This window comes from Coregonus lavaretus (assembly GCF_964263955.1).
Source record: "Coregonus lavaretus genome assembly, chromosome: 27".
Classification (NCBI taxonomy): Eukaryota; Metazoa; Chordata; class Actinopteri; order Salmoniformes; family Salmonidae; genus Coregonus; species Coregonus lavaretus.
This window is the reverse complement of record NC_140014.1, coordinates 40,372,985-40,398,839: the sequence shown is the minus strand read 5'-3', so window position 1 is coordinate 40,398,839 and position 25,855 is coordinate 40,372,985. Positions and strand designations below refer to the sequence as shown.

General features: G+C 40.8%; 1 protein-coding gene across 1 annotated transcript in view; it reads right to left on the bottom strand.

Moving 5' to 3' along the window:
- Positions 1 to 2,786: 2,786 nt before the first annotated feature.
- LOC311103012 (calpain-1 catalytic subunit-like) overlaps positions 2,787 to 25,855 on the bottom strand; it is a gene marked incomplete at its 3' end in the record, with an annotated part of 37,831 nt that continues 14,762 nt past the window's right edge. The window contains exons 13-15 of the mRNA XM_084144506.1: positions 19,263 to 19,454; positions 16,997 to 17,054; positions 2,787 to 2,923 (exon numbers count right to left, since the gene is read on the bottom strand). Of these exons, the coding sequence (XP_084000632.1) occupies positions 2,787 to 2,923; positions 16,997 to 17,054; positions 19,263 to 19,454 (387 nt within the window). The remainder of the gene's footprint in view (positions 2,924 to 16,996; positions 17,055 to 19,262; positions 19,455 to 25,855) is intronic.

Here is a 25,855-nt window from a genome sequence, read left to right as displayed (position 1 = left end):
TGTAGCCTGCAACATGAAGACTATGTCTTTAGTGTAGCTTACAACATGAAGACTATATATTTAGTGTAGCCTGCAACATGAAGACTGTATCTCCTGCACATTGCGCATAATTCACCATATCAATAGCCACGGCAAGTCAGGGCAAGTCAGGTTCCAGAAAATCGGGAACCATAGCCACTCAGTAATGATTAATGATCTGGACAGATTTTGGGCACGTATTTGGTGAATTTAGTGAAAACTCTCGCTTTGCCTCTTCGCGCAACAAAGCGGAGCATGGACCATTTCAATAAGGGCTGTTGGTTGTCAAAGCTTGCGTCCCTTTTAGAAACTCATTGGATGACAGCATAATCCTTTAATAGCGAGCAACCCCGTTTTATGAATACACTGTAATACAACGAAGGTGTTATAAAGAGCAAACAAGGTGGAACAAGGAGTTTTTTGCTTCGTTTTTTATTCGCAAGTCTAATCCAATACTTGTGTAGACAGTAGAACACTGGCCCCATTGCTTCAAACCATGACCAACACATGATCACAGGAGAAGTTGTGTGACCGCATTTCTATTTAACAAAAAACCCTAATATAAAACCCAACAACCAATATATCAGTACAGTTACATGGATAATGAAAGGTAGTAGACATTCTAAATATGCAGCGAATACATTACTAGACATCACAATGAAAATAGAATCCAACCTTGTTAGTCGATAGTATAGAAAGAAAGTTTGAGTTTTGAATAGTTTACAGTCTAGTTACTCAGTGTTTTTAGTTCCAGCCCTGCACTATCACCCCTGTTTCAAATAAACCGCCGTCAGTCTAATCAGTTGTGTTAGTGCAGGGCTGGAACTAAAGCCGGCACGCATACATTAGTAGCTCTCCAGAACCATTGGAGATGGAGAACCCTGCCCGACACACACACACACACACACAGTTAGGAATTAATAACCTATACATTATAGCCAGAAACAAAAATAAAACTTTATCACATTACCAGATATAAAATATAATGTACCAGATTGTAACCCATTATGTTTTATAGCCTATGAACCCTTCAATTTCAAGAGCACCGTCATTTACTAAGCACCCATCTTGAGTGCTCTCTTTAAACTGCAGAGGCTTTTTTTTTTTGTCATTTAGCAGACGCTCTTATCCAGAGCGACTTACAGGAGCAATTAGGGTTAAGTGCCTTGCTCAAGGGCACATCGACAGATTTTTCACCTAGTCGGCTCGGGGATTAGAACCAGCGACCTTTCGGTTACTGGCACAACGCTCTTAACCACTAAGCTACCTGCCGCCCTAGGCTTCACATCTCGAAGTGTAACAAATCACCCTGAAATTGCTGCTTCACAAATGAATGGTTTGTCCAGCAAAGAACCACCCTCAGCACTTTTTCAAATCTCACGATTCCAAATGAAGTCTTCTGTCCATCCTATTTGGTCTGCAGCTTATGTATACATGGAAATGTACATCCACTGAAAAAAATATTCAAGAAACATCATGTAATATTGTATATAATAGTATGAGGTTAAGTTTGGCCTCTGAATGGACCTCTTCCAATAAGAAATGTCCCCAAATGAAATCCAATAAATCTCCAGTTGTTCTCTATTGTCTGAGAGCTAAAGGTAGACAATTAAAAAGGTGTGCCGGCTCATAACGTTGGATAAACTCAAAGGTCAAAACGAATTGCTAAGGTGAAATATGGCTGTATCAGATCTGATTGAATCTCTGTTTTAGGAAGACTTAGGCCTGGATTGAATTGCAACCGCCATGGCAATGTTTATGTGGATGAAGTATCTTGGATTGAATGGAAATGAATACTGTCTGCACGCATATGTGACCTTTGAATAACATAGAGCTTTATGTTGTTTCATAACATACAATCATGGAAAGGTTTGCTGCGATTGAGACCAATTGAACCAAGGCTTGTAGGCTTCATTCCAGCACAGCACTGACACGCCTGATTAAAATATTCAATCAATCATAGTCTTCAGTCTGGACCATGATTAACTGAATCAGGTGTGTTAATGCATGGTTGGAGCAAAAGCATACGTAGTACTGCAGGACTGGAGAGATAGCCTGGACACCCAGTACTGCAGGACTGGAGAGATAGCCTGGACACCCAGTACTGCAGGACTGGAGAGATAGCCTGGACACCCAGTACTGCAGGACTGGAGAGATAGCCTGGACACCCAGTACTGCAGGACTGGAGAGATAGCCTGGACACCCAGTACTGCAGGACTGGAGAGATAGCCTGGACACCCAGTACTGCAGGACTGGAGAGATAGCCTGGACACCCAGTACTGCAGGACTGGAGAGATAGCCTGGACACCCAGTACTGCAGGACTGGAGTTGAAAACCCCTGGTGATGAGTAAATGTATTAACTGTTCATTACCTCATTCTCTTGAAGAGATATGGCCCCTCCATTATTGAGTTGTCTGAATATTTCTGTTGAGAAGGGCATGAATGACATTATTTACAATGTAGATAAACAGTACAAAGGCCATGGCTTCAAACCCTCATCTAGCACAGGGTTTCCCAAAGTCGGTCCTGCCCCCCCCGTTTAGTTTTTTGCCCTAGAACTACAAAGCTGATTTAAATAACCAACTCATTATCAAGCTATGATTATTTGAATCAGCTGTGTAGTGCTATGGCAAAAACCAAAATGTGCACCCGGGGGGCAGGACCGAGTTTTGGAAACCCTGATCTAGCAAACTAACTAGGATCATCCTGTGAGTGCCATGACAGCTATAATGAGGAATGTGTCTCGTGTGCAAAGATGTATTGTGAACTATTCAGATGTGGACTTACTGGTCATGCAGTCCATGCGTAGGACTAGGCTGATGAAACTCTCCAGGCTGATGTTTCCAGAACATCCACCGTAGCGCAGAGCCATCAGGTTTAGCATGTCATCACCCACCCTGATCCCTGAAGAGGAGAGGAGAGGCAGACTGGGTTCACATCTCACACCTTTAGTTCACTGTGTAAGACGTATTACGCATCAGCTATCATGTAAATGGCCTAATGTTTAGTCGTACCCTAATAGTAGAGGTATCTGCAGTGAGTTATATTATGATGGGTGTTGTGACAGGAATGAGGCAACTTATTTAATTAAATGCCACAAGTGTGGGGGGGTTCAAAGAACAAACTAGCCTCCGTAAAAAGACACATGTTGTATTTGTATTTATTATGGATCCCCATTAGCTGCTGCCAAGGCAGCAACTAAGATTGCACTCAATGAGCTGTATAAGGCCATAACTAAACAGGAAAACGCTCATCCAGAGGCAGCGCTCCTAGTGGCTGGGGACTTTAATGCAGGGAAACTTAAATCCGTTCTACCTCATTTCTACCAGCATGTGAAATGTGCAACCCAGAGGAAAAAAAACTCTAGACCACCTTTACTCCACACACAGAGATGCATACAAAGCTCTCCCTCGCCCTCCAATTGGCAAATCTGACCATAACTCTATCCTCCAGATTCCTGCTTATAAGCAAAAACCAAAGCAGGAAGCACCAGTGACTCGGTTAATAAAAAAGTGGTCAGATGACGCAGATGCTAAGCTACAAGACTGTTTTGCTAGTACAGACTGGAACATGTTCCGGGATTCTTAGGATAGCATTGAGGAGTACACCACATCAGTCACTGGCTTCATCAATAAGTGCATTGATGACGTCGTCCCCACAGTGACCGTACGTACATACCCCAACCAGAAGCCATGGATTACAGGCAACATCAGCACTGAGCTAAAGGCTAGAGCTGCCGCTTTCAAGGAGTGGATCTCTAACCCGGACGCTTATAAGAAATCCCGCTATGCCCTCAGATGAACCATCAAACAGGCAAAGAGTCAATACAGGACTAAGATTGAATCGTACTACACTGGCTCTGATGCTCGTCGGATGTGGCAGGGCTTGAAAACTATTACAGACTACAAAGGGAAGCACAGCCGCGAGCTGCCCAGTGACACAAGCCTACCAGACGAGCTAAACCACTTCTATGCTCGCTTCAAGGCAAGCAACACTGAAGCATGCATGAGAGCACCAGCTGTTCCGGATTACTATGTGATCACGCTCTCCGTAGCCGATGTGAGTAAGACTTTTAAGCAGGTCAACATTCACAAGGCCGCAGGGCCAGACAGATTACCAGGACATGTACTCCGAGCATGTGCTGACCAACTGGCAAGGTTCTTCACCGACATTTTCAACATGTCCCTGAATGAGTCTGTAATACCAACATGTTTCAAGCAGACCACCATTCTCATCGACGGGGCTGTAGTGGAACAGGTTGAGAGCTTCAAGTTCCTTGGTGTCCACATCACCAACAAACTATCATGGTCCAAACACACCAAGACAGTCTTGAAGAGGGCACGACAAAGCCTATTCCCCCTCAGGAGACTGAAAAGATTTGGCATGGGTCCTCAGATATTCAAAAAGTTATACAGCTGCACCATCGAGAGCATCCTGACTGGTTGCATCACAGCCTGGTATGACAACTGCTCGGCCTCCGACCGCAAGGCACTACAGAGGGTAGTACGTACGGCCCAGTACATCACTGGGGCCAAGCTTCCTGCCATCCAGGACCTCTATACCAGGCGGTGTCAGAGGAAGGCCCTCATAATTGTCAAAGACTTCAGCCACCCTAGTCATAGACTGTTCTCTCTGCTACGGTACCGCACGGCAAGCGGTACCGGAGCGCCAAGTCTAGGTTCAAAAGGCTTCTCAACAGCTTCTACCCCCAAGCCATAAGACTCCTGAACAGCTAATCATGGCTACCTGGACTATTTGCACTGCCCCCCCACCCCCACCCCATCTTTTTACGCTGCTGCTACTATGTTAATTATTTATGCATAGTCATTTTAACTCTACCCACATGTACATATTACCTCAACTACCTCAACTAGCCGGTGCCCCCGCACATTGACTCTGCACCGGTACCCCCCTGTATATAGCCTCCCTACTGTTATTTTATTTCACTTCTGCTCTTTTTTTCTCAACACTTTTTTGTTGTTGTTTTATTAAAAATTAAAAATATTGTTGGTTAAGGGCTGTAAGTAAGCATTTCACGGTAATGTCTACACCTCTTGTATTCGGCGCATGTGGCAAATAAAATTTGATTTGATTTGATTTTAACTACTCTTCCTGGGGTCCAGCAAAATTCAGGCAGTTATTGTGGTGAATTATTATTAATGAACTGTAGAGTTTAATGGACTATGAGGTAGAACTGGGTTAATCAAGAGCATAAAGTTAGAATTATTTGTTACTGGGCCAATAATTGTATTGGGTCATTTAATTTCACTGTGTGGGTGAGTAGAGAGGGAACCTGCCCTAGGGTCAGATTGCTTACTCTTACTTAGATCCATGGTTGTCTTGTCATATCAAAGACTGAAACTGGCTTGGGCCGTTTGTTTTTGTCTTCAAACACAGTGAAAAGAGCCAGGGTTGAACTGAGTTTAAACTAAACATGAGTGTTTTTGCAAGATAAGGATTGATTGATTGTAGTACTCTGAACTTAATGAAAGTTTAGTTTAGCCGCTCTCAGAGACAAAGGAAGTGGGCGGAGCAATAAAAGAGCGGGAAAACGGAAGAGGACTATATAAGTTGGAGGGAGACCGTAAGGGGGTGTGCCACTCTGCAGACTGGTATCGGCTTTGTTGAAACTTTAATAAAGTCATTTCTTGATGCAACGAAAACTCTGTAAGACCTTATTTGTAATAAAGTATAGTTGTTATTTTCCACAACATTATACATTTTAAAAACAAGATGACAGATGTCACAACATAATAAGTGTGTGCCCTCAGGCCTCTACTCTACTACCACATAGCTACAGTACAAAATCCATGTGTACGTGTGTATAGTGTGTATGTTATCGTGTGTTTGTATGCATGTGTCTATGTTTGTGTTGCTTCACAGTCCCCGCTGTTCCATAATGTGTAATTGTATCTGTTTTTTAAATTTAATTTTACTGCTGGCATGAGTTACTTGGTGTGGAATAGAGTTCCATGTAGTCATGGCTCTATGTAGTACTGTGTGCCTCCCATAGTCTGTGCTGGACTTGGGGACTGTGAAGAGACCTCTGGTGGCATGTCATGTGGGGTATGCATGGGGTGTCCGAGCTGTGTGCCAGTAGTTCAAACAGACAGCTCGGTGCATTCAACATGTCAATACCTCTCACAAATACAAGTAGTGATGAAGTCAATCTCTCCTCCACTTTGAACCAGGAGAGATTGACATGCATATTATTAATGTTAGCTCTCTGTGTACATCCAAGTGCCAGCCATGCTGCCCTGTTCTGAACCAATTGCAAGTCCGTCTTTGTGGTACCTGACCACACGACTGAACAGTAGTCCAGGTGCGACAAAACTAGGGCCTGTAGGACCTGCCTTGTTGATAGTGCTGTTAAGAATGCAGAGCAGCGCTTTATTATAGACAGACTTCTCCCCATCCTAGCTACTGTTGTATAAATATGTTTTGACCATGACAGTGTACAATCCAGGGTTACTCCAAGCAGTTTAGTCACCTCAACTCACTCAATTTCCACATTATTGATTACAATATTTAGTTGAGGTTTAGGGTTTAGTGAATGATTTGTCCCAAATACAATGCTTTTAGTTTTAGAAATATTTAGGACTAACTTATTCCTTGCCACCCATTCGGAAACTAACTGCAACTCTTTGTTAAGTGTTGCTTTCATTTCAGTCACTGTGGTGGCTGACGTGTATAGTGTTGAGTTATCCGCATACATAGACACACTGGCTTTACTCAAAGCCAGTGGCATGCCGTTAGTAAAGATTGAAAAAAGGAAGGGGCCTAGACAGCTGCCCTGGGGAATTCCTGATTCTACCTGGATTTTGTTGGAGAGGTTTCCATTAAACACATAGTTTTTTTCCAGCAACAGACTATGATCGATAATGTCAAAAGCCGCACTGAAGTCTAACAAAAAAGCCCCCGGAATCTTTTTATCATCAATTTCGCTCAGCCAATCATCAGTCATTTGTGTAAGTGCTGTGCTTGTTGAATGTCCTTCCCTATAAGTGTGATGAAAGTCTGTTGTCAATTTGTTTACTGTAAAATAGCATTTTATCTGGTCAAACTAAATGTTTTCCAAAAGTTTATTAAGGGTTGGTAACAGGCTGATTGGTCGGCTATTTGAGCCAGTTAAGAGGGCTTTACTATTCTTAGGTAGGGGAATAACTTCTGCATCCCTCCAGGCCTGAGGGCACACACTTAGATATGGCAAATATCGTCCGCTATTATCTTCAGTAATTTTCCATCCAAGTTGTCAGACCGCGGTGGCGTGTCATTGTTGATCGACAATAATACTTTGTTTACCTCTTCCACACTCACTTTAAGGAATTCAAAGTTACATTGCTTGACTTTCATAATTTGGTCAGACTCACTTGGATGTGTAGTGTTAGTGTCTGTTGCCGGCATGTCATGTCTAAGTTTGCTAATCTTGCCAATTAATAAATCATTAAAGTGGTTGGCAATATCAATGGGTTTTGTGATGAATGAGCCATCTGATTCAATGAATGATGGAGCGGAGTTTGTCTTTTTGCCTAAAATTTCATTTAAGGTGCTCCAAAGCTTTTTACTATCATTCTTTATGTTATTTATCTTTGTTTCATAGTGTAGTTTCTTCTTCTTTTTATTCAGTTTAGTCACATGATTTCTCAATTTGCAGTATGTTTGCCAATCGGTTGTACAGCCAGACCTATTTGCCATCTCTTTTGCCTCATCCCTCTCAACCATACAATTGTTAAATTCCTCATCAAGCCATGGGGATTTAACCGTTTTTACAGTCAATTTCTTAATGGGTGCATGCTTATTAGTAACTGGGATAAGCAATTTCATAAATGTGTCAAGTGCAGCATCTGGTTGCTCGTCATTACACACCACGAACCAACAAATATTCTTTACAACAACATAGGAATCACTACAAAACGTATTGTATGACCTCTTATACACAATATTAGGCCCAGCCTTTGGAACTTTGGTTTTCCTAGATATGGCTACTATATTGTGATCACTACATCCGATGAATTTGGATACCGCTTTCAAACAAATTTCTGCAGCATTAGTAAAGATGTGATCAATACACATTGATTATTTCAATCCTGTACTGTTTGTAACTACCCTGGTAGGTTGATTGATAACCTGAACCAGGTTAAAGGCACTAGTTGCAGTTTGAAGCTTTCTCTTGAGTGGGCAGCCTGATGAAAGCCAGTCAATATTTAAATCACCCAGAAAGTATACCTCTCTATTGATATCACATATATTATCAAGCATTTCACACATGTTATCCAGATACTGACTGTTAGCACTTGGTGGTCTATAGCAGCTTCCCACCAAAATGGGCTTTAGTTGAGGCAGGTGAACCTATAGCCATATTACTTCAACAGTATTTAACATGAGTGAAATGAAAAAAAATAACTTGTTTTAAGAAATTCAAAAAAATTAATAACGGAAAAGTGGTGCGTGCATATGTATTCACCCCCTTTGCTATGAAGCCCCTAAATAAGATCTGGTGCAACCAATAACCTTCTGAAGTCACATAATTAGTTAAATAAAGTCCACCTGTGTGCAATCTAAGTGTCACATGATCTGTCACATGATCTCAGTATATATATACACACACCTGTTCTGAAAGGCCCCAGAGTCTGCAACACCACTAAGCAAGGTGCACCACCAAGCAAGCGGCACCATGAAGACCAATGAGCTCTCCAAACAGGTCAGGGACAAAGTTGTGGAGAAGTACAGATCAGGGTTGGGTTATAAAGAAATATCCGAAACTTTGAACATCCCATGGAGCACCATTAAATCCATTATAAAAAAATTGAAAGAATATGGCACCACAACAAACCTGCTAAGGGAGGGCAACAAAGAGATCAAAGATAACCCTGAAGGAGCTGCAAAGCTCCACAGCGGAGGTTGGAGTATCTGTCCATAGGACCACTTGAAAATGTACACTCCACAGAGCTGGGCTTTACGGAAGAGTGGCCAGAAAAAAGCCATTGCTTAAAGAAAGAAATAGGCAAACACGTTTGGTGTTTGCCAAAAGGCATGTGGGAGACTCCCCAAACATATGGAAGAAGGTACTCTGGTCAGATGAGACTAAAATTGAGCTTTTTGGCCATCAAGGAAAACACAATGTCTGGCGCAAACCCAACACTTCTCATCACCCCTAGAACACCATCCTCACAGTGAAGCATGGTGGTGGCAGCATCATGCTGTGGGGATGTTTTTAATCGGCAGGGACTGGGAAACTGGTTAGAATTGAAGGACTGATGGATGTCGCTAAATACAGGGAAATTCTTGAGGGAAACATGTTTCAGTCTTCCAGAGATTTGAGACTGGGACGGAGGTTCACCTTTCAGCAGGACAATGACCCTAAGCATACTGCTAAAGCAACACTTGAGTGGTTTAAGGGGAAACATTTAAATGTCTTGGAATGGCCTAGTCAAAGCCCAGACCTCAATCCAATTGAGAATCTGTGGTATGACTTAAAGATTGCTGTACACCAGCGGAACCCATCCAACTTGAAGGAGCTGGAGCGGTTTTGCCTTAAAGATGTGCCAAGCTTATAGAGACATACGCCAAGAGACTTGCAGCTGTAATTGCTGCAACGGGAAAATTCAACTTCCTAAAATAACATCTAAGCTCCCTAACATTATTATGGGAAGACATTCTTAGCAAAAGCTTAAAAACCATAATCAGCCTTAAGTGCCTAAAATCTGTAATGTACATTTTGTGTGAGACGACAGGCTTCAAACCTACTACACGTGGTTCTGAATATGTGTATAGTATGAGTCCGTTGAAGCTAGAGGTCTTCACGGATGCACCGGTACCCGGATACCCGAGAGGGTCTGGATCCAGAATTCTATATAATGTCATGGGTATGTGTAGTTTTAACTGACTTGTCCGGAAGGACCCGTACAGATCCGAACACAAGAGAGAGAGAATAATTTATGCTGCTGCTCTTGCTTTTCACAAGAGTGGTGCCTGCAGCTTGTTGTTGGCCAATCATAAGTAATCAAAGAGGCAATAGGCCACAATCATAGAGCCTCCGTATGTGGCAAAAGTTAGGAGAAACTGTACAGTGGGGAGAACAAGTATTTGATACACTGCCGATTTTGCAGGTTTTCCTACTTACAAAGCATGTAGAGGTCTGTAATTTGTATCATAGGTACACTTCAACTGTGAGAGACGGAATCTAAAAAATCCAGAAAATCACATTGTAGTAATTCATTTGCATTTTATTGCATGACATAAGTATTTGACACATCAGAAAAGCAGAACTTAATATTTGGTACAGAAACCTTTGTTTGCAATTACAGAGATCATACGTTTCCTGTAGGTCTTGACCAGGTTTGCACACACTGCAGCAGGGATTTTGGCCCACTCCTCCATACAGACCTTCTCCAGATCCTTCAGATTTCGGGGCTGTCGCTGGGCAATACAGACTTTCAGCTCCCTCCAAAGATTTTCTATTGGGTTCAGGTCTGGAGACTGGCTAGGCCACTCCAGGACCTTGAGATGCTTCTTACGGAGCCACTCCTTAGTTGCCCTGGCTGTGTGTTTCGGGTCGTTGTCATGCTGGAAGCCCCAGCCACGACCCATCTTCAATGCTCTTACTGAGGGAAGGAGGTTGTTGGCCAAGATCTCGCGATACATGGCCCCATCCATCCTCCCCTCAATACAGTGCAGTCGTCCTGTCCCCTTTGCAGAAAAGCATTCCCAAAGAATGATGTTTCCACCTCCATGCTTCATGGTTGGGATGGTGTTCTTGGGGTTGTACTCATCCTTCTTCTTCCTCCAAACACAGTGAGTGGAGTTTAGACCAAAAAGCTCTATTTTTGTCTCATCAGACCACATGACCTTCTCCCATTCCTCCTCTGGATCATCCAGATGGTCATTGGCAAACTTCAGACGGGCCTGGACATGCGCTGGCTTGAGCAGGGGGACCTTGCGTGCGCTGCAGGATTTTAATCCATAACTGCGTAGTGTGTTACTAATGGTTTTCTTTGAGACTGTGTTCCCAGCTCTCTTCAGGTCATTGACCAGGTCCTGCCGTGTAGTTCTGGGCTGATCCCTCACCTTCCTCATGATCATTGATGCCCCACAAGGTGAGATCTTGCATGGAGCCACAGACCGAGGGTGATTGACCATCATCTTGAACTTCTTCAATTTTCTAATAATAGCGCCAACAGTTGTTTCCTTCTCACCAAGCTGCTTGCCTATTGTCCCCGTAGCCCATCCCAGCCTTGTGCAGGTCTACAATTTGATCCCTGATGTACTTACACAGCTCTCTGGTCTTGGCCATTGTGGAGAGGTTGGAGTCTGTTTGAGTGTGTGGACAGGTGTCTTTTATACAGGTAACGAGTTCAAACAGGTGCAGTTAATACAGGTAATGAGTGGAGAACAGGAGGGCTTCTTAAAGAAAAACTAACAGGTCTGTGAGAGCCGGAATTCTTACTGGTTGGTAGGTGATCAAATACTTATGTCATGCAATACAATGCAAATTAATTACTTAAAAATCATACAATGTGATTTTCTGGATATTTGTTTTAGATTCCGTCTCTCACAGTTGAAGTGTACCTATGATAAAAATTACAGACCTCTACATGCTTTGTAAGTAGGAAAACCTGCAAAATCGGCAGTGTATCAAATACTTGTTCTCCCCACTGTACATCGGGTCCGGATGGGAAAGCCCCAGGTCCATTTCAGAACAGGTCAAACTTTTTGGACCCGTGAAGGCCTCTAGTTTGAGCTACTGTATAGCCTATCCCATCTGTTTGGCTTAATTCAAACGTAAGGACTGGCTGCTAACCTGATTACCCTAACTCAGACTTGCGCGTAAATCATGCACTGATGTCAAGTTTTGCTGGCCCCAAAAATCTGTTTTGTTGTTGTTTGTTTGTCAAGTCGGAGTTACCTGAAGCCATGATTGCGTTTCTCAGTTCACTCAATGACAACATTCCAGAACGGTCCACATCTGTGCGGAAGAAGATGTCCTTGACAATGTAAGAAAAAAATTATACTTTCAGGTAAATTGTACTTGAAAAATCTGAAGAAGTAATTAGTTATAACCCAATACAGGTTTTGCCACAGACCTGCTAATTCATTTACCTTGTACTTGGCAACTTTTCTCCATAGACGTAGAAATTCAGCAACGTTCAGTTTTCCAGTGATTGATGTCTGGAGAAGGAATGGTTAAGGCAGCGGTTCCCAAACTAGGGGTTTCCTGATATAAAAATGGGGTCGCTGGAGAATTTCCTAAATCCCCCCCAAAAAATATATATACAGTACCAGTCAAAAGTTTGGACACACCTAATCATTCAATGATTTTTCTTTATTTTAACTATTTTCTACATTGTAGAATAATAGTGAAGACATCAAAACTATGAAATAACACATATGGAATCATGTAGTAACCAAGAAAGTGTTAAACAAATCAAAATATATTTTATAGTTGAGATTCTTTAAAGTAGCCACCCATTGCCTTGATGACAGCTTTGCACACTCTTGGCATTCTCTCAACCAGCTTCATGAGGTAGTCACCTGGAATGCATTTCAATTAACAGGTGTGCCTTGTTAAAAGTTAATTTGTGGAATTTCTTTCCTTCTTAATGCGTTTGAGACAATCAGTTGTGTTGTGACAAGGTAGGGGTGGTATACAGAAGATAGCCCTACTTGGTAAAAGACTAAGTCCATATTATGGCAAGAACAGCTCAAATAAGCAAAGAGAAACGACAGTCCATCATTACTTTAAGACATGAAGGTCAGTCAATCCGGAAATCTGAAGAACTTTGAAAGTTTCTTCAAGTGCAGTCGCAAAAACCATCAAGCGCTATGATGAAACTGGCTGTCATGAGGACCACCACAGGAAAGAAAGACCCAGAGTTACCTCTGCTGCAGAGGATAAGTTCAGTCGAGTTAACTGCAACGCAGATTGCAGCCCAAATATATGCTTTACAGAGTTCAAGTAACAGACACATCTCAACATCAACTGTTCAGAGGAGACTGCGTGAATCAGACCTTCATGGTTGATTTGCTGCAAACGCCATCTCATCTGCTTTGCGCTTAGTGGGACTATCATTCGTTTTTCAACAGGACAATGACCCAAAACACACCTCCAGGCTGTGTAAGGGCTATTTGACCAAGGAGATTGATGGAGTGCTGCATCAGATGACTTGGCCTCCACAATCACCCGACCCCAACCCAATTGAGATGGTTTGGGATGAGTTGGACCTCAGTGTGAAGGAAAAGCGGCCAACAAGTGCTCAGCATATGTGGGAGCTCCTTCAAGACTGTTTGAAAAGCATTCCTCATGAAGCTGATTAAGAGAATGCCAAGAGTGTGCAAAGCTGTCATCAAGGCAAAGGGTGGCTACTTGAAGAATCTCAAATATAAAATATATTCTGATTTGTTTAACACTTTTTTGGTTACTACATGATTCCATATGTGTTATTTCATAGTTTTGATGTTTTCACTATTATTCTACAATGTAGACAATAGTAAAAATAAAGAAAAACCCTTGGATCAGTAGGTGTGTCCAAACTTTTGACTGGTACTGTATATACCAAAAAATATATTGTAATATCATCTTTGTATCTCAAAATCATTGTAATGTGGTTAACCTTAAAACCTAATGAAAATTATTCAAATCTAAAAGATAAAATTAAACTAGAGAGCAACCCTTAGCTCATGGGAAAATGCCACACTTGACCGTTGCACTTGAATCATTCCCACTGTGAAAGGCCCGCAGCGCTATGAAACCACAAACTATTGCAGAGACTTTGATATTTCTGGCCAAAATTGATATGGTGAAAACAATGTGTGGGGAGGCAGAGGCACAGAAACTCACATCAATACCTTTGTCAGATAACACTGTTAAACAAAGAATGTATGCTATTGCAAGCAATCAAGAGGAAACTGACAATGACTCAAAAACTCCCCAGCTTATGCTCACCAAATGGACGTTAGCTGTGTGGTCCGAGATGCCCATGTATCGACTTTTGTTCGCTATGCATGTCGGGGGATGCTATTCACGAGGACATATTGTTCTGTCTCATGATTCCAGAGCATGAAAGGGTACAGGGGATGTTCAGTGTGCTGCGTGACTATGTCGACGAAAAACAGATTCCATGTGATCGAATCGTGGACTTTTGCACAGATGGGGCTCCATGTATGGCTGGACGGCGGGCAGGCCTCTGCACTCTAGCTATGAATGTGTCTCCCTCCGCCATATGGACGCATTGTATGACACACCGAAAGCAACTGGCCGGCAAAAGAGTTGAGCACAGAACTCAGAGATATACCGCAGCAGGTAACTTTGATTGTAAACAACATCAAACCACATCCACTACGTGCACTCCTGTTCGCAAAACCATGTGGAGATATGGGATCAGAGCATGACAATGTTCTATTTCATACCGAGGCTTGGTGATTATCGAGGGGGAGTGTTGGAAAGATTTTTCGCATTGAGAGAGGAACTGTTGTCATTCACAATGGATGTAAAAAAAAAAAACTGACTTGGTTGACTTTCTATGTAACGAAAAGATAATGTTTGTCCTTGCCTATGTAACAGAAATATTTGGGAAACTGAACGAACTGAACTCAAGCATGCAGGGGAAATACAAAAACATTGTATCAATCAAATGTATTCATAAAGCCCTTTTTACATCAGCAGATGTCACAAAGTGCTTATACAGAAATCCAGCCTAAAACCCCCCAAACAGCAAGCAATGCAGATGTAGAAGCACGGTGGCTAGGAAAAACTCCCTAGAAAGGCAGGAACCTAGGAAGAGACCTAGAGAGGAACCAGACTCTGAGGAGTGGTCTGTCCTCTTCTGGCTGTGCCAGGTGGAGATTTTAAGAATACATGGCCATTAAGGCCAGATGAGTGACCGAATCAGTGGATTCAGAGGAAATCATTCTTATTGGAGAGAGCGTCTTTCAAAAGCTAACCATGCCCCCTTCCCTCGGCTGTGCATGTTTCTAACAGAAAACAGCATCAGTAAGTGTCCCACACGAGTGATGACTGCTCACCTCCAATGCTTGGAAGAGCACTTTGTGACCTACTTCCCAATCCGTTTGACTGTGATCCTGGCTCAATTGACGTGCCAAATGAACAGCTGATCAAGCTGTCATGTGACCGAGTGCATTTACGGCAGTGGCGGTCGGTGCCATTTAAGATGAGGGAGGATGGAATTCCAACTCGGGAACTCTGGCCTCTTTCTAGCGCTCCAACTTTCCGACCTGAAGATCACTGACGTCATGATTGGACCTCTTATTTTTCTGAGTTCCCAGTTGTCTTTAAAGCACCATAAAACTCATGGTACCCTTCGCCAGCTCATACAGTATCTGTGTGAAGCTGGAATCAGTGCTCTCGTCTACATTAAAACCAATTATCAATCGATGTTGGATGTGGCAGCAGAGATGAGGTGCGCACTGTGAACCACGCCCCCTGACTTTGAGAAGCTCCGACACGACATGCATCAAGCATCTCATTAGTGGAGGTGAGATAAGAGTCATTATGTCAGATTGATTTGTAGTTGACTGTCACAGCCCCACATTAAAAGTATGTGATGGTGAGTTGAGAAGACAATCAGAAATACTGTTAGAATGTTTTTCATTTGACTGCCATAGCCCCAAATAAAAAAGTTGACATTGGCTGTTAATTACATACTTTTTTTCACATGGCTGGGGTCACGAGAATTTTCAGATATTAAAATGGGGGTTGTGGGCCAAACAAGTTTGGGAACCCCTGGGTTAAGGGAATCTCCAAAGGCAGATAAAAAATGGTTTACATTTTGACCTGTTATGGGATAACGCTGTTTGTTTAGTTATGTGGTCTGTTTTACATTGGTTGAACTATATTTACTCTCCTTTCCCATTCTGATTCAGCTGCTGGGTTTGTAAACTGGTGTTCAGATTACATTTACATTTTAGTCATTTAGCAGACGCTCTTATCCAGAGCGACTTACAGTTCGTTTTATTTTTCATACTGGCCCCCCTTGGGAATCGAACCCACAACCCTGGCGTTGCAAAGCGCCATGCTCTACCAACTGAGCTACATCCCTGCCGGCCATTCCCTCCCCTACCCTGGATGACGCTGGGCCAATTGTGCGCCGCCCCATGGGTCTCCCGGTCGCGGCCGGCTACGACAGAGCCTGGATTCGAACCAGAATATCTAGTGGCACAGCTAGCACTGCGATGCACTGCGATGCAGATGACATGAAGATGAAACATGAAACTCATTCTCTCTCTCTCTAGTCTATACCATAGAGACTCCTACATTCATTCACAGTTTTAACTGTTACGTGGGAGTGTTTAACGCTTTACTCTTGTAAAGTACTGTTCAAGGTGTTTCTGTCACTTAGCTCATGAAGGATACATCCATTAAGGCCACCATGCTTTGACAGGACTCCAAGCTGAAGCCTTGTGTTTTCTTTGCATTTCCTGCGTAAAATGTGAAAAGGTGGCACATAAAAAAAATCATACAGATCTTGTTAAAACATTTTCTGTGTTCAAACTCCTGATTTTGTTCATAACTAGTGGTGGGTATCAAGATTGATAATTCAATATGATATTGATATTGTTTGATATCGATATGAGCAAGGCATAACGTGATGTCGGTTTATCCTTGCTGTTAACCCACATTATGTAAAAGAGCATGACATGACTGTTCCTGCATGCACAAAACCTTCTCACAGGCTCTCAACTTATAGCATACTTCACTGCCTGCTGATGGTCCATCAATGGGCTTCCTATTGTATTCAAACTGGTTGGGTAGTTTAGGCCCGCAGAACATTCACACCTGGCCCAATAGGCAATCAGCAAGCAGTTGTCTGAACTTCACAAAGCCGTGGAAGTTGCATTGTTATTTTTTCAAACCGTTATGATATTGATTTTGGTTAGAAGAAAATGCTACTGATATCGATATAGATTTTCAATATCAGTGCCCCAACACTATAAATTACAATAGATTTTCTCTTTACATACCTTGGATCAGATTTTCATTCAGAGTCCTCTGAAGCTGTTCAGCATCCACCTCCTCAAACTTTTTTGTAAAAATACAATTATAGTGTTATTCAGTGGAGTAAAATTCTTAAGTAAAAAATACTTCAAAGTACTACTTATGTAGTTTTTTGGGGTAGCTGTACTTTACTATTTATATTTTGACAACTTTTACTTCACTAAATTCCTAAAGAAAATATTGTACTTTTTACTCCATACATTTTCCCTGACACCCAAAAGTACTCGTTACATTTTGAATGCTTAGCAGGACAGGAAAATTGTCAAATTCACACACTTATCAAGAGAACACGTGGTCATCCCTTCTGCCTCTGATCTGGTGGACTAAACACAAACACATATTTTGTAAATGATGTCTGAGTGTTGTAGTGTGCCCCTGGCTATCCATACATTTTAAAAAACAAGAAAATGTTGCCGCCTGCTTTGCTTAATAGAAGGAACTTGAAATGATTTATACTTTTGCTTTTGATACTTAAGTATATTTTAGCAATTACATTTACTTTTGATACTTAAGTATATTTAGAACCAAATATTTTTTAGACTTTTACTCAAGTAGTATTTACATTTTAGTCATTTAGCAGACGCTCTTATCCAGAGCGACTTACAGTTAGTGAGTGCATACATTATTTTTTCATACTGGCCACCCGTGGGAATCGACCACCACAACCCTGGTGTTGCAAACACCATGCTCTACCAACTGAGCTACATCCCTGCCGGCCATTCCCTCCGCTACCCTGGGCCAATTGTGCGCCGCCCCATGGGTCTCCCAGTCGTAGCCGGCTACGACAGAGCCTGGATTCAAACCAGGATCTCTAGTGGCACAGCTAGCACTTTGACGCAGTGCCTTAGACCACTGGGTGATTTTTACTTTTACGAGAGTAACTTTCTATGAAGGTGTTTATACTTTTACTCAAGTATGACAATTGGATACTTTTTCCACCACTGGTGTTATTATAATTTTTTTTACGATTAGTTAAAAACAATTCGGCCATACCTCCAAACATTAGAAAAAGTTTAAGCTTTAGTTCAAGTTTAAGCATCAGCTAATTAAAATCGTTGAAGTAGTTCAAAGGCTACATGTTAGCTGTTCCCATTTCATAATCTGGCACATTTAGCCATATGCTAATTTCGCCAGGTGGGAGTGATTCTTTCCTGTAACAAATTCCGCGTCAGCCTATCAAAGATCTTAAAAGGGACAATGCAGCAGTTTTTATCTGAACATCAAATCATTTCTGTGTAACAATTAAGTACCTTAGTGTGATTGTTTTAAATTAAAATGGTCAAAAAGAAACAAAAACTGAAAACTAGCTATTATTGGCAGAGAGGCTTGGAAGTCTCATTCTTATTGGTCTATTTGTACGCCTGGTGATGTCAACATAGGCCAAAACTCCATCCCACCAAAACAGGCAAACATTTCAGGGATACTTTTTAAACAGCTCTTACACTAAAAGAGCATTATATTAATTTTCACAATTTCACAGTATTATTCCAACATCATAGTGTGGAAATATATATAAAACCAAAGATGATTTATTATATTGACAAGATAACCAAATGACTGCTCTAACAATGGAAATACATGTCCTCAATGATTGAAGGCAGGCAAGATCAGGTGGGACCATTCTAACCAATAACAGGGCAGATACGAGTGTGAACAACAGGCACAACAAAGTCGTTTGTTACCCAAAGTTGCCGGAATGCCGCATGAATCCACGTACACTGAGTGTACAAAACATTAGGAACACCTTCCTAATATTGAGTTGAAAAGAAAAATACTCTGAACTTGCCTCATCAGAATACTTCTGAAACAGAGTTTTTTTGCTGTCCACATCTCCTCCCTTGTGTTCTAGATCGACTGTAGGTGTGAGCTAAAAAATGAAAATAGTGTTTTGATGAGTTATAAAGGAGGTGGAAGCAAAGAAATATTAGTGTTGCATTGAAATACATAAATATGAGGGATGAAACACTTTTTGCCTTAAATACCGTTGGGGTTTTTGGGGAAAACAGGATTTCCTCCATATCTTGGTCATTGGAATTTTCACTGAGGAAAAAAACGGACTGATTTGTTTCTGTTAGGAATACATTCATTATAGTGAGACCTAATGTTAGCTATGATCACAGACTATATAATATATATATATATATATATATATAGATATATATATATAGAAAAAATTATGACTACTTTAATATTAATGAGAGGGGGCTGTGCTTACTGGATTTGGGGCTTCACCTTGGAGACGATGGACAGGATGAAGGAGGCGGTTTCATTTGGTTTGAAGGTTGATGGCACGATCAGGTATTCACCAGGTTTCAACCTGAAGAACTCCATCACTTCCCGAGCGTTCAGGTAGTTCTTGGATTGGGCGACAGGCACATTGTTGTTGAAGAAGAAGGCAGGAAACTTCCCCTTCTGGCTTTTGAACTGAGATCACACAAAAAAAATATATATATATACAAAAGGCTTTGCTAAAAATATGTCTTTATAAAACGTTACTTTTGAACACTAATGCAACAATTCAACAAAGCTACTTTGTCCTATATGTTATATAATGGTTGTGCAACAACCCAACCTGGTCTCAGAGCATTTCGTATTTTGCTGTAAGTAAATCCGAGACACTCCATTTAGTATGATATGTTACGTTTGGTATGGTATGTGTTAATTTGTCGAGGTCCATCACCCATTTCTGTGGCGTGTGATTTGGACGTCAGGCGCAGGAGGGTAAATCACAGAATAAAGGTTTATTCCGTATATACACTACCGTTCAAATGTTTGGGGTCATTTAGACATTTCCTTGTTTTCGAAAGAAAAGCATTTATTTTTTTGTCCATTAAAATAACATCAAATTGATTAGAAATACAGTGTAGACATTGTTAATGTTGTAAATGGCTATTGTAGCTGGAAACGGCTGATTTTTAATGGAATATCTACATAGGCGTTCAAAGGCCCATTATCAGCAACCATCAGTCCTGTGTTCCAATGGCACGTTGTGTTTGCTAATCCAAGTTTATAATAAAAAATAAAATAAAAATAATAATAATAATAATAATAATAATCATTTTAAAAGGCTAATTGATCATTAGAAAACCCTTTTGCAATTATGTTAGCACAGCTGAAAACTGTTGTGCTGATTAAAGAAGCAATACAACTGGCCTTCTTGAGACTAGTTGAGTATCTGGAGCATCAGCAATTGTGGGTTCGATTACAGACTCAAAATGGCCAGAAACAAATAACTTTCTTCTGAAACTCGTCAGTCTATTCTTGTTCTGAGAAATGAAGGCTATTCCATGCGAGAAATTGCCAAGAAACTGAAGATCTCGTACAAACGCTGTGTACTACTCCCTTCACAGAACAGCGCAAATTGGCTCTAACCAGAATAGAAAGAGGAGTGGGAGGCCCCGGTGCACAACTGAGCAAGAGGACAATTACATTAGAGTGTCTAGTTTGAGAAACAGACGCCTCACAGGTCCTCAACTGGCAGCTTCATTAAATAGTACCCGCAAAACACCAGTCTCAACGTCATGAGGCGACTCCGGGATGCTGACCTTCTAGGCAGAGTTGCAAAGAAAAAGCCATATCTCAGACTGGTGTCGTGTATTGAGATTATGACTATTTTGGAGGAACAAGGAATGTTGTTTAGGTTAGTATCAGAAGGCAATGTTTTAGGTGTAATACCACATACCACAGACAGGTGGGTTGTAGACAGGGGAGACTGGTGATTGGCCAGAAGAGGGGGCATCATTGTTTATAAATAGGGGGGAAAATGACGGAGAGGTTAGAGCAAGCAGCCATTCTGAGGCGTCTCTCCGGGTGTCATGTCACCTGTTACTCATGCTGAAGCTTGTGATCTGAATAAACCTTATGATCGACGTTCAGTATGAGCAGACTCTTTAATTAATGGTAACACCTACGATTGACGTATACTACAAATGGAGGCTCCGCTGAGATATTGATTGCATCGTTATTGGTCCCTTTCCTGGATTCGTGAGTTGACTATTGTTCAAGCCGGCTAAAGGTGAGATTATTCACAAACTTTGGACACTAGTCATTTCGTTGATTGGGGAGAGGGCTTTGACGGTGTACAGTTAAAAGTACTTGGGTCGTTATTGAGGTATGGTGTTGCTGTTAACTGGGAGTCTGAACGAAAATATTCTAAATTTGGTTGATGTGTAAACGCTGTTTACAACAATGGATTGTACAAATGGATTGGTAGAGAATAATGTTGGAATACGTATGCCTTTTTAGGGCACCGTGAATCTGGAAAAGACCTCGAAACGAGGCGACTTGTAATAATTATTATTATTATTATTAAGTGGGCTACAAATCCTGGGCTTAGTTAGACTGAATCAGGTTGATTTCTTAAGCGGGAATTATGAAGTGAATTGGTGTATTTATGTTATACTCCGCCTCTGGTCGACGGGAAATTGGTTTGGGGATAACCGCTTGATATGAGATTCATCTTTCAAGGCAGCATAAAGTTAGAAGGAGATATTATTGATAATCATGGAAAATGATTGGGCCGCGGTGCGGGGTGTTCATTGGTATAGCTAGTAGGCTGCAGTTAGCTGGAGGTTGGTGTTAATGCTGGATTGTTTCAGGCCACGTGGTGCCTCGTTGCTAAGGCTTGATTGTATGGTTCGGGTCACGTGGTACATCGTGGCGAAATGCTAAATGCTAAGGCTTGAGGCTAAAGGCTAATTTTTGTAAGGCTAAAGTGTGAATCATGCTACATCATGGTGGCTGGATGCTAGTGCTAATTGTGTTTTGTGTCACGATGTACCGTAGGCTAAGCTAACTGCTAAGGTTGAATGCTAATTGTGTTGCGGGCTATATGCTAACGGATATCCTTAGAGATTCCGTTGCGACGGGTGAAAGTCTCTTAAACTTGTTTATGTGTTTGTAAGTCAGGTTATATGTTTTGTGAGCGCTGGTAAATGTTGTTTGATTATAAGGGGGAAATGGGAATTACAGCTGGACTGTTATTATGTTTGGGGAGAGAGAAGAGAGAATCTTTCTTCCACGGTGAAAAGTATTTTTGAATGGTTATGCGCATGCGTTTAATTTTGCGACACTACACTACAGAAAGGGGGAGTTTATGACACGAGATTAGGACACGTTTTGGTTTATGGCACTAAATCTACGACATGCGGTCGACGAAACAAAATGGTGGCGTAAGGTCATATGTTTGTTTGGGGTTTCTTGTTCAGGGGTTTAAGGGCTACCGGAAGAGAGAGGTGAACACGACTCTTTTAAAATCGTTAAAGTAACTGTTATGTGAACGTTAAACTATTTGGCGAGATGTAGTACATTTATAGATCAAATATATGTTGACGGAGTATAATTAATTAAAATAAGACTATTAAAATTAAATGAAATGTTTTGGAGCGATCTATGTAATAAAGGATATTTGCGCATGCGTGGGATTTCTGTAAAACAACACATTGGTTAAACTGCAGGGGGAGACAGAGGAACCCAGACGACGGAACAAATAGGCCCAGGGAGAGTTTAACACGAATCTTATAAGTTTATAAACGGCGGTGGGTTAAGATGAAACTTGTTTTGGGACCTATTAAATTTATAAATTAAATATATGTTGACGAAGTATAATGCATTGAATGTGGATAACTTGATTAATTGCATAAACTGCTGAAATCTTGTGTGTTTCTATGTTTTTTGAAATATGAGAGGAACATGGAATGGCGAGACGAGAGAGAGGAGGGGTGACGTCACATGACGTGACATCACATGATGCAGGAGAGGATCGGATCAGGCTAGTACACAAAATCATCCTAACCAGATATGTGATGTTATGACAATTTTACATCGGCTTGGCAAATACTATTTCATTAAAAATTGCATTTTGGAGGCTATGTGCATCACTGGGGTTTGATTACAGATGTGTTGAGAATCAAGGATGGATTGAGGATTATTCTTTAAATTTATGATAATTAGGGGTTATAGAGCAAGGGGTTAAAGGCTTTGTTTATGGGTATTTTAGTCTGAAGATTACTAACTTGCATTTACTTGCATTTGATGGGTTGTGGTAATATACTCAACACTAATTGATAAATTGGTGATATAGGAATAAAAAATTGGTTTTAACTTATTCATAATTTTTAATTGAGTTTTTAATGGGTTTTATTTTTAATTAAAGGGTTTTTGAATAAGGCATTTAATTGAATGTTTTTAATATTCATATTTTATTTTATTTAATTTTTTTTTGGGAGGAGGGAAAAAAAAAAAAAAAAAAAAATTTTATTTTTATTTTTATTTTTTTTTGAAGGTTGTTAGGGTTATATTAATAATTTAAGGGGGGAAGCCTATATAACTTATACAGTCTAGAATAAGATAGTTCACAATAAAGGAATATAAAAGGGTGTTACAATGGGGAAAAAGATATCAGGACTATGAGAGTCATTTCACGGGTGGAAATAGGGGTAATCCTTTAATTAAAGTGTTGCTAGGTTATCCGGCAAGTGAAACAAAAGTTGCCCTTCATTCTCAAACAAAAATTGATAAAATATGTCAGCGATAAGATAGGTTTAAAAAGTAGAGCTTAGGGATGTTTATTCTCAGCTTATAATGATCATCTAGCAGGGTGATTATGGCATCAGAGATGAAGACGAATACGAGCAGAAACAACGATGAAGATGAATTCAGAAGACGGAAGAAAATGGGATGTCTGGGAACTTAAGGAGATGAGGAGGATGAAGATGAGTGATTGAGAGAGGTCATGGGGGGATATGACTCTGATCAGAAGGAAGTGGCAAGAGAGGAAAGAAGGATACTGGAGACTTGATCTCTGATGAAAGTTGAACGAAGGAGACAAGAGATTCGAGTTCTGATGAAGAAAGTGATGAAGATTTGGAGATTAAAGGTGTTGTATGTTCAAGAGGATTTTATCCTACAATGACTGGCAAAGAAGAAATAGGAGATATAGACCGAGGCGTATCAGGCCTGGAGGAAGAGACGACTTTGGGAGAGGTAAGGGAGCTAGAGGAACAGCTCGAGACGCTGAAGATATAGAAGAGACAAGGAGAAAACCTGCGGAGAACATTTTTAATCCCAAGAATTGAAGAAGAACACATTGAGGTCAAGAAGAGCCCACTAGTAAGAAGATGATGGAAGATGATATTTCGAGGACAGAACTTGGAACTAAGGTTGAAGAATACTGATATGTCAACGATGAGAAGAACCGGACGAAGAAAACTCAAGCAAATACAACTTATAACTGGTGGTGGAGAAGAAGAAAATAAGTGTTGGTTATGAAGAATCAGAGTGAATCAAATCAACAATCACTGTTACAGCTTCAACTGAACAATATCAAAGGCAATTGTACCAACCAAGGGGGGACCAGATGTTCCATATAGACTGTCAGTTTCTGGACAGACACAGAATTGGAGAAGAAGAAACAGAGGAAGATCAACGAGCAAGTGAAGATCACCGGTGCTTCAGGTGAACACTAAATATTCTAGAGTGCCGAGAATATCCGGAAGGGGTGCATTGCTGAGAGCATCGATTAGAGAAGAAGAGGAAATAGCTAACAGTTGAAACAACTGACCATTAGAAGTGATAGTGAATAGGGGAAAAACTTATCGGGGTTCAGTCTAAAAAGGTTAAACATATCACTCTGTAAAATAAACTAATTAGGTTAGGATAGGGATTGGAAGTAGTAAAATAGTTTAATTACTCTTAGGGAATCAATTGAGCTCTGCTATAAAAGTCAAAGAGGAAGTAAAAGAGACATACTAATATTAGAAGATGCTGTTATGGCAGTGTTGGGAAGAGATGCATGGTGTAAATTTAAGTGTTCAATCAGAGGCATACTGACTGTCTGGTAGAATATTTTAAGAAGTAGGGTTTTTTGGGAACCATTTGCTTAAAAGATAATATCATAGGAAGGATGATAATGTATTAGATTGCCTGTTAGACCATCTGTCTGGGAAAAAACTTAATAGGGGTGACTGTTATTTTGGGTTACATTCTTACACTAAGAGATTTGAGGTTAGGCTAAAAGGTGTTTAGTCGGTTTTGCCAAGTCTGTGTGTAATGAGTCAGAAGCAGGTGGGGAACTTTCCCAATCACATATTCTGAAATTTGGTGGTAAGAGATTTTGTCAATAAGTCAGGGGAAAAGGTTTTAAATGTTATGAGAGAAAAGATTAGATTAAAATAGGTTAGGAGAACTAGGGGTGAAGGAACTCTGAGACAGTAAGCTAAGTTTTAAAGTTAGTAGTGAGAGAGAACAGTAATGAATGACACTGTCCAGTAGGGAGATCAAGGTCATTATAGGTGTATTTTGTTATAATCAGGAGGTTTAAAGTTTAGAGGTAGAACTGAAAGGGGGAAAAAGTGACACTAGTGGGGATGGATGGAAGTACAAGGAAGGAGTTCAAAGTCTTATGGGAAAACTAGGAGTAAATAAGGACATTAACACTTCAGTTTATTAGAACAACAGGGAGAAGCAATTTAACTCTTTCAACATTGATAGGTATTAAAGTCATAAATATATCGCATTTGATTATAAGGGAACCAATACAGCACCAATTTGAGGGGAAAACACTTATTAGGGTTTAGGCTGGGGATGTTTCTCTCATGTGGAGAGATAATTATGGAGAATAAGTATTGTTATCAGGACCAGGAGTAAAAGGAGGTATAGTTTAGAAGAGGGTTAGGAGTGACTGTTCACTTATGTTGCGTAATATTATAGAGAAAGTACTTATTTAGGGCAAGCATTAGAATTTATTTCAGTTAGGAATTATTGGTTAAAGGGCAATGTAATTCATGGTTAAAGGGCAATGTAATTCATAAAGTAACGCTTATAAT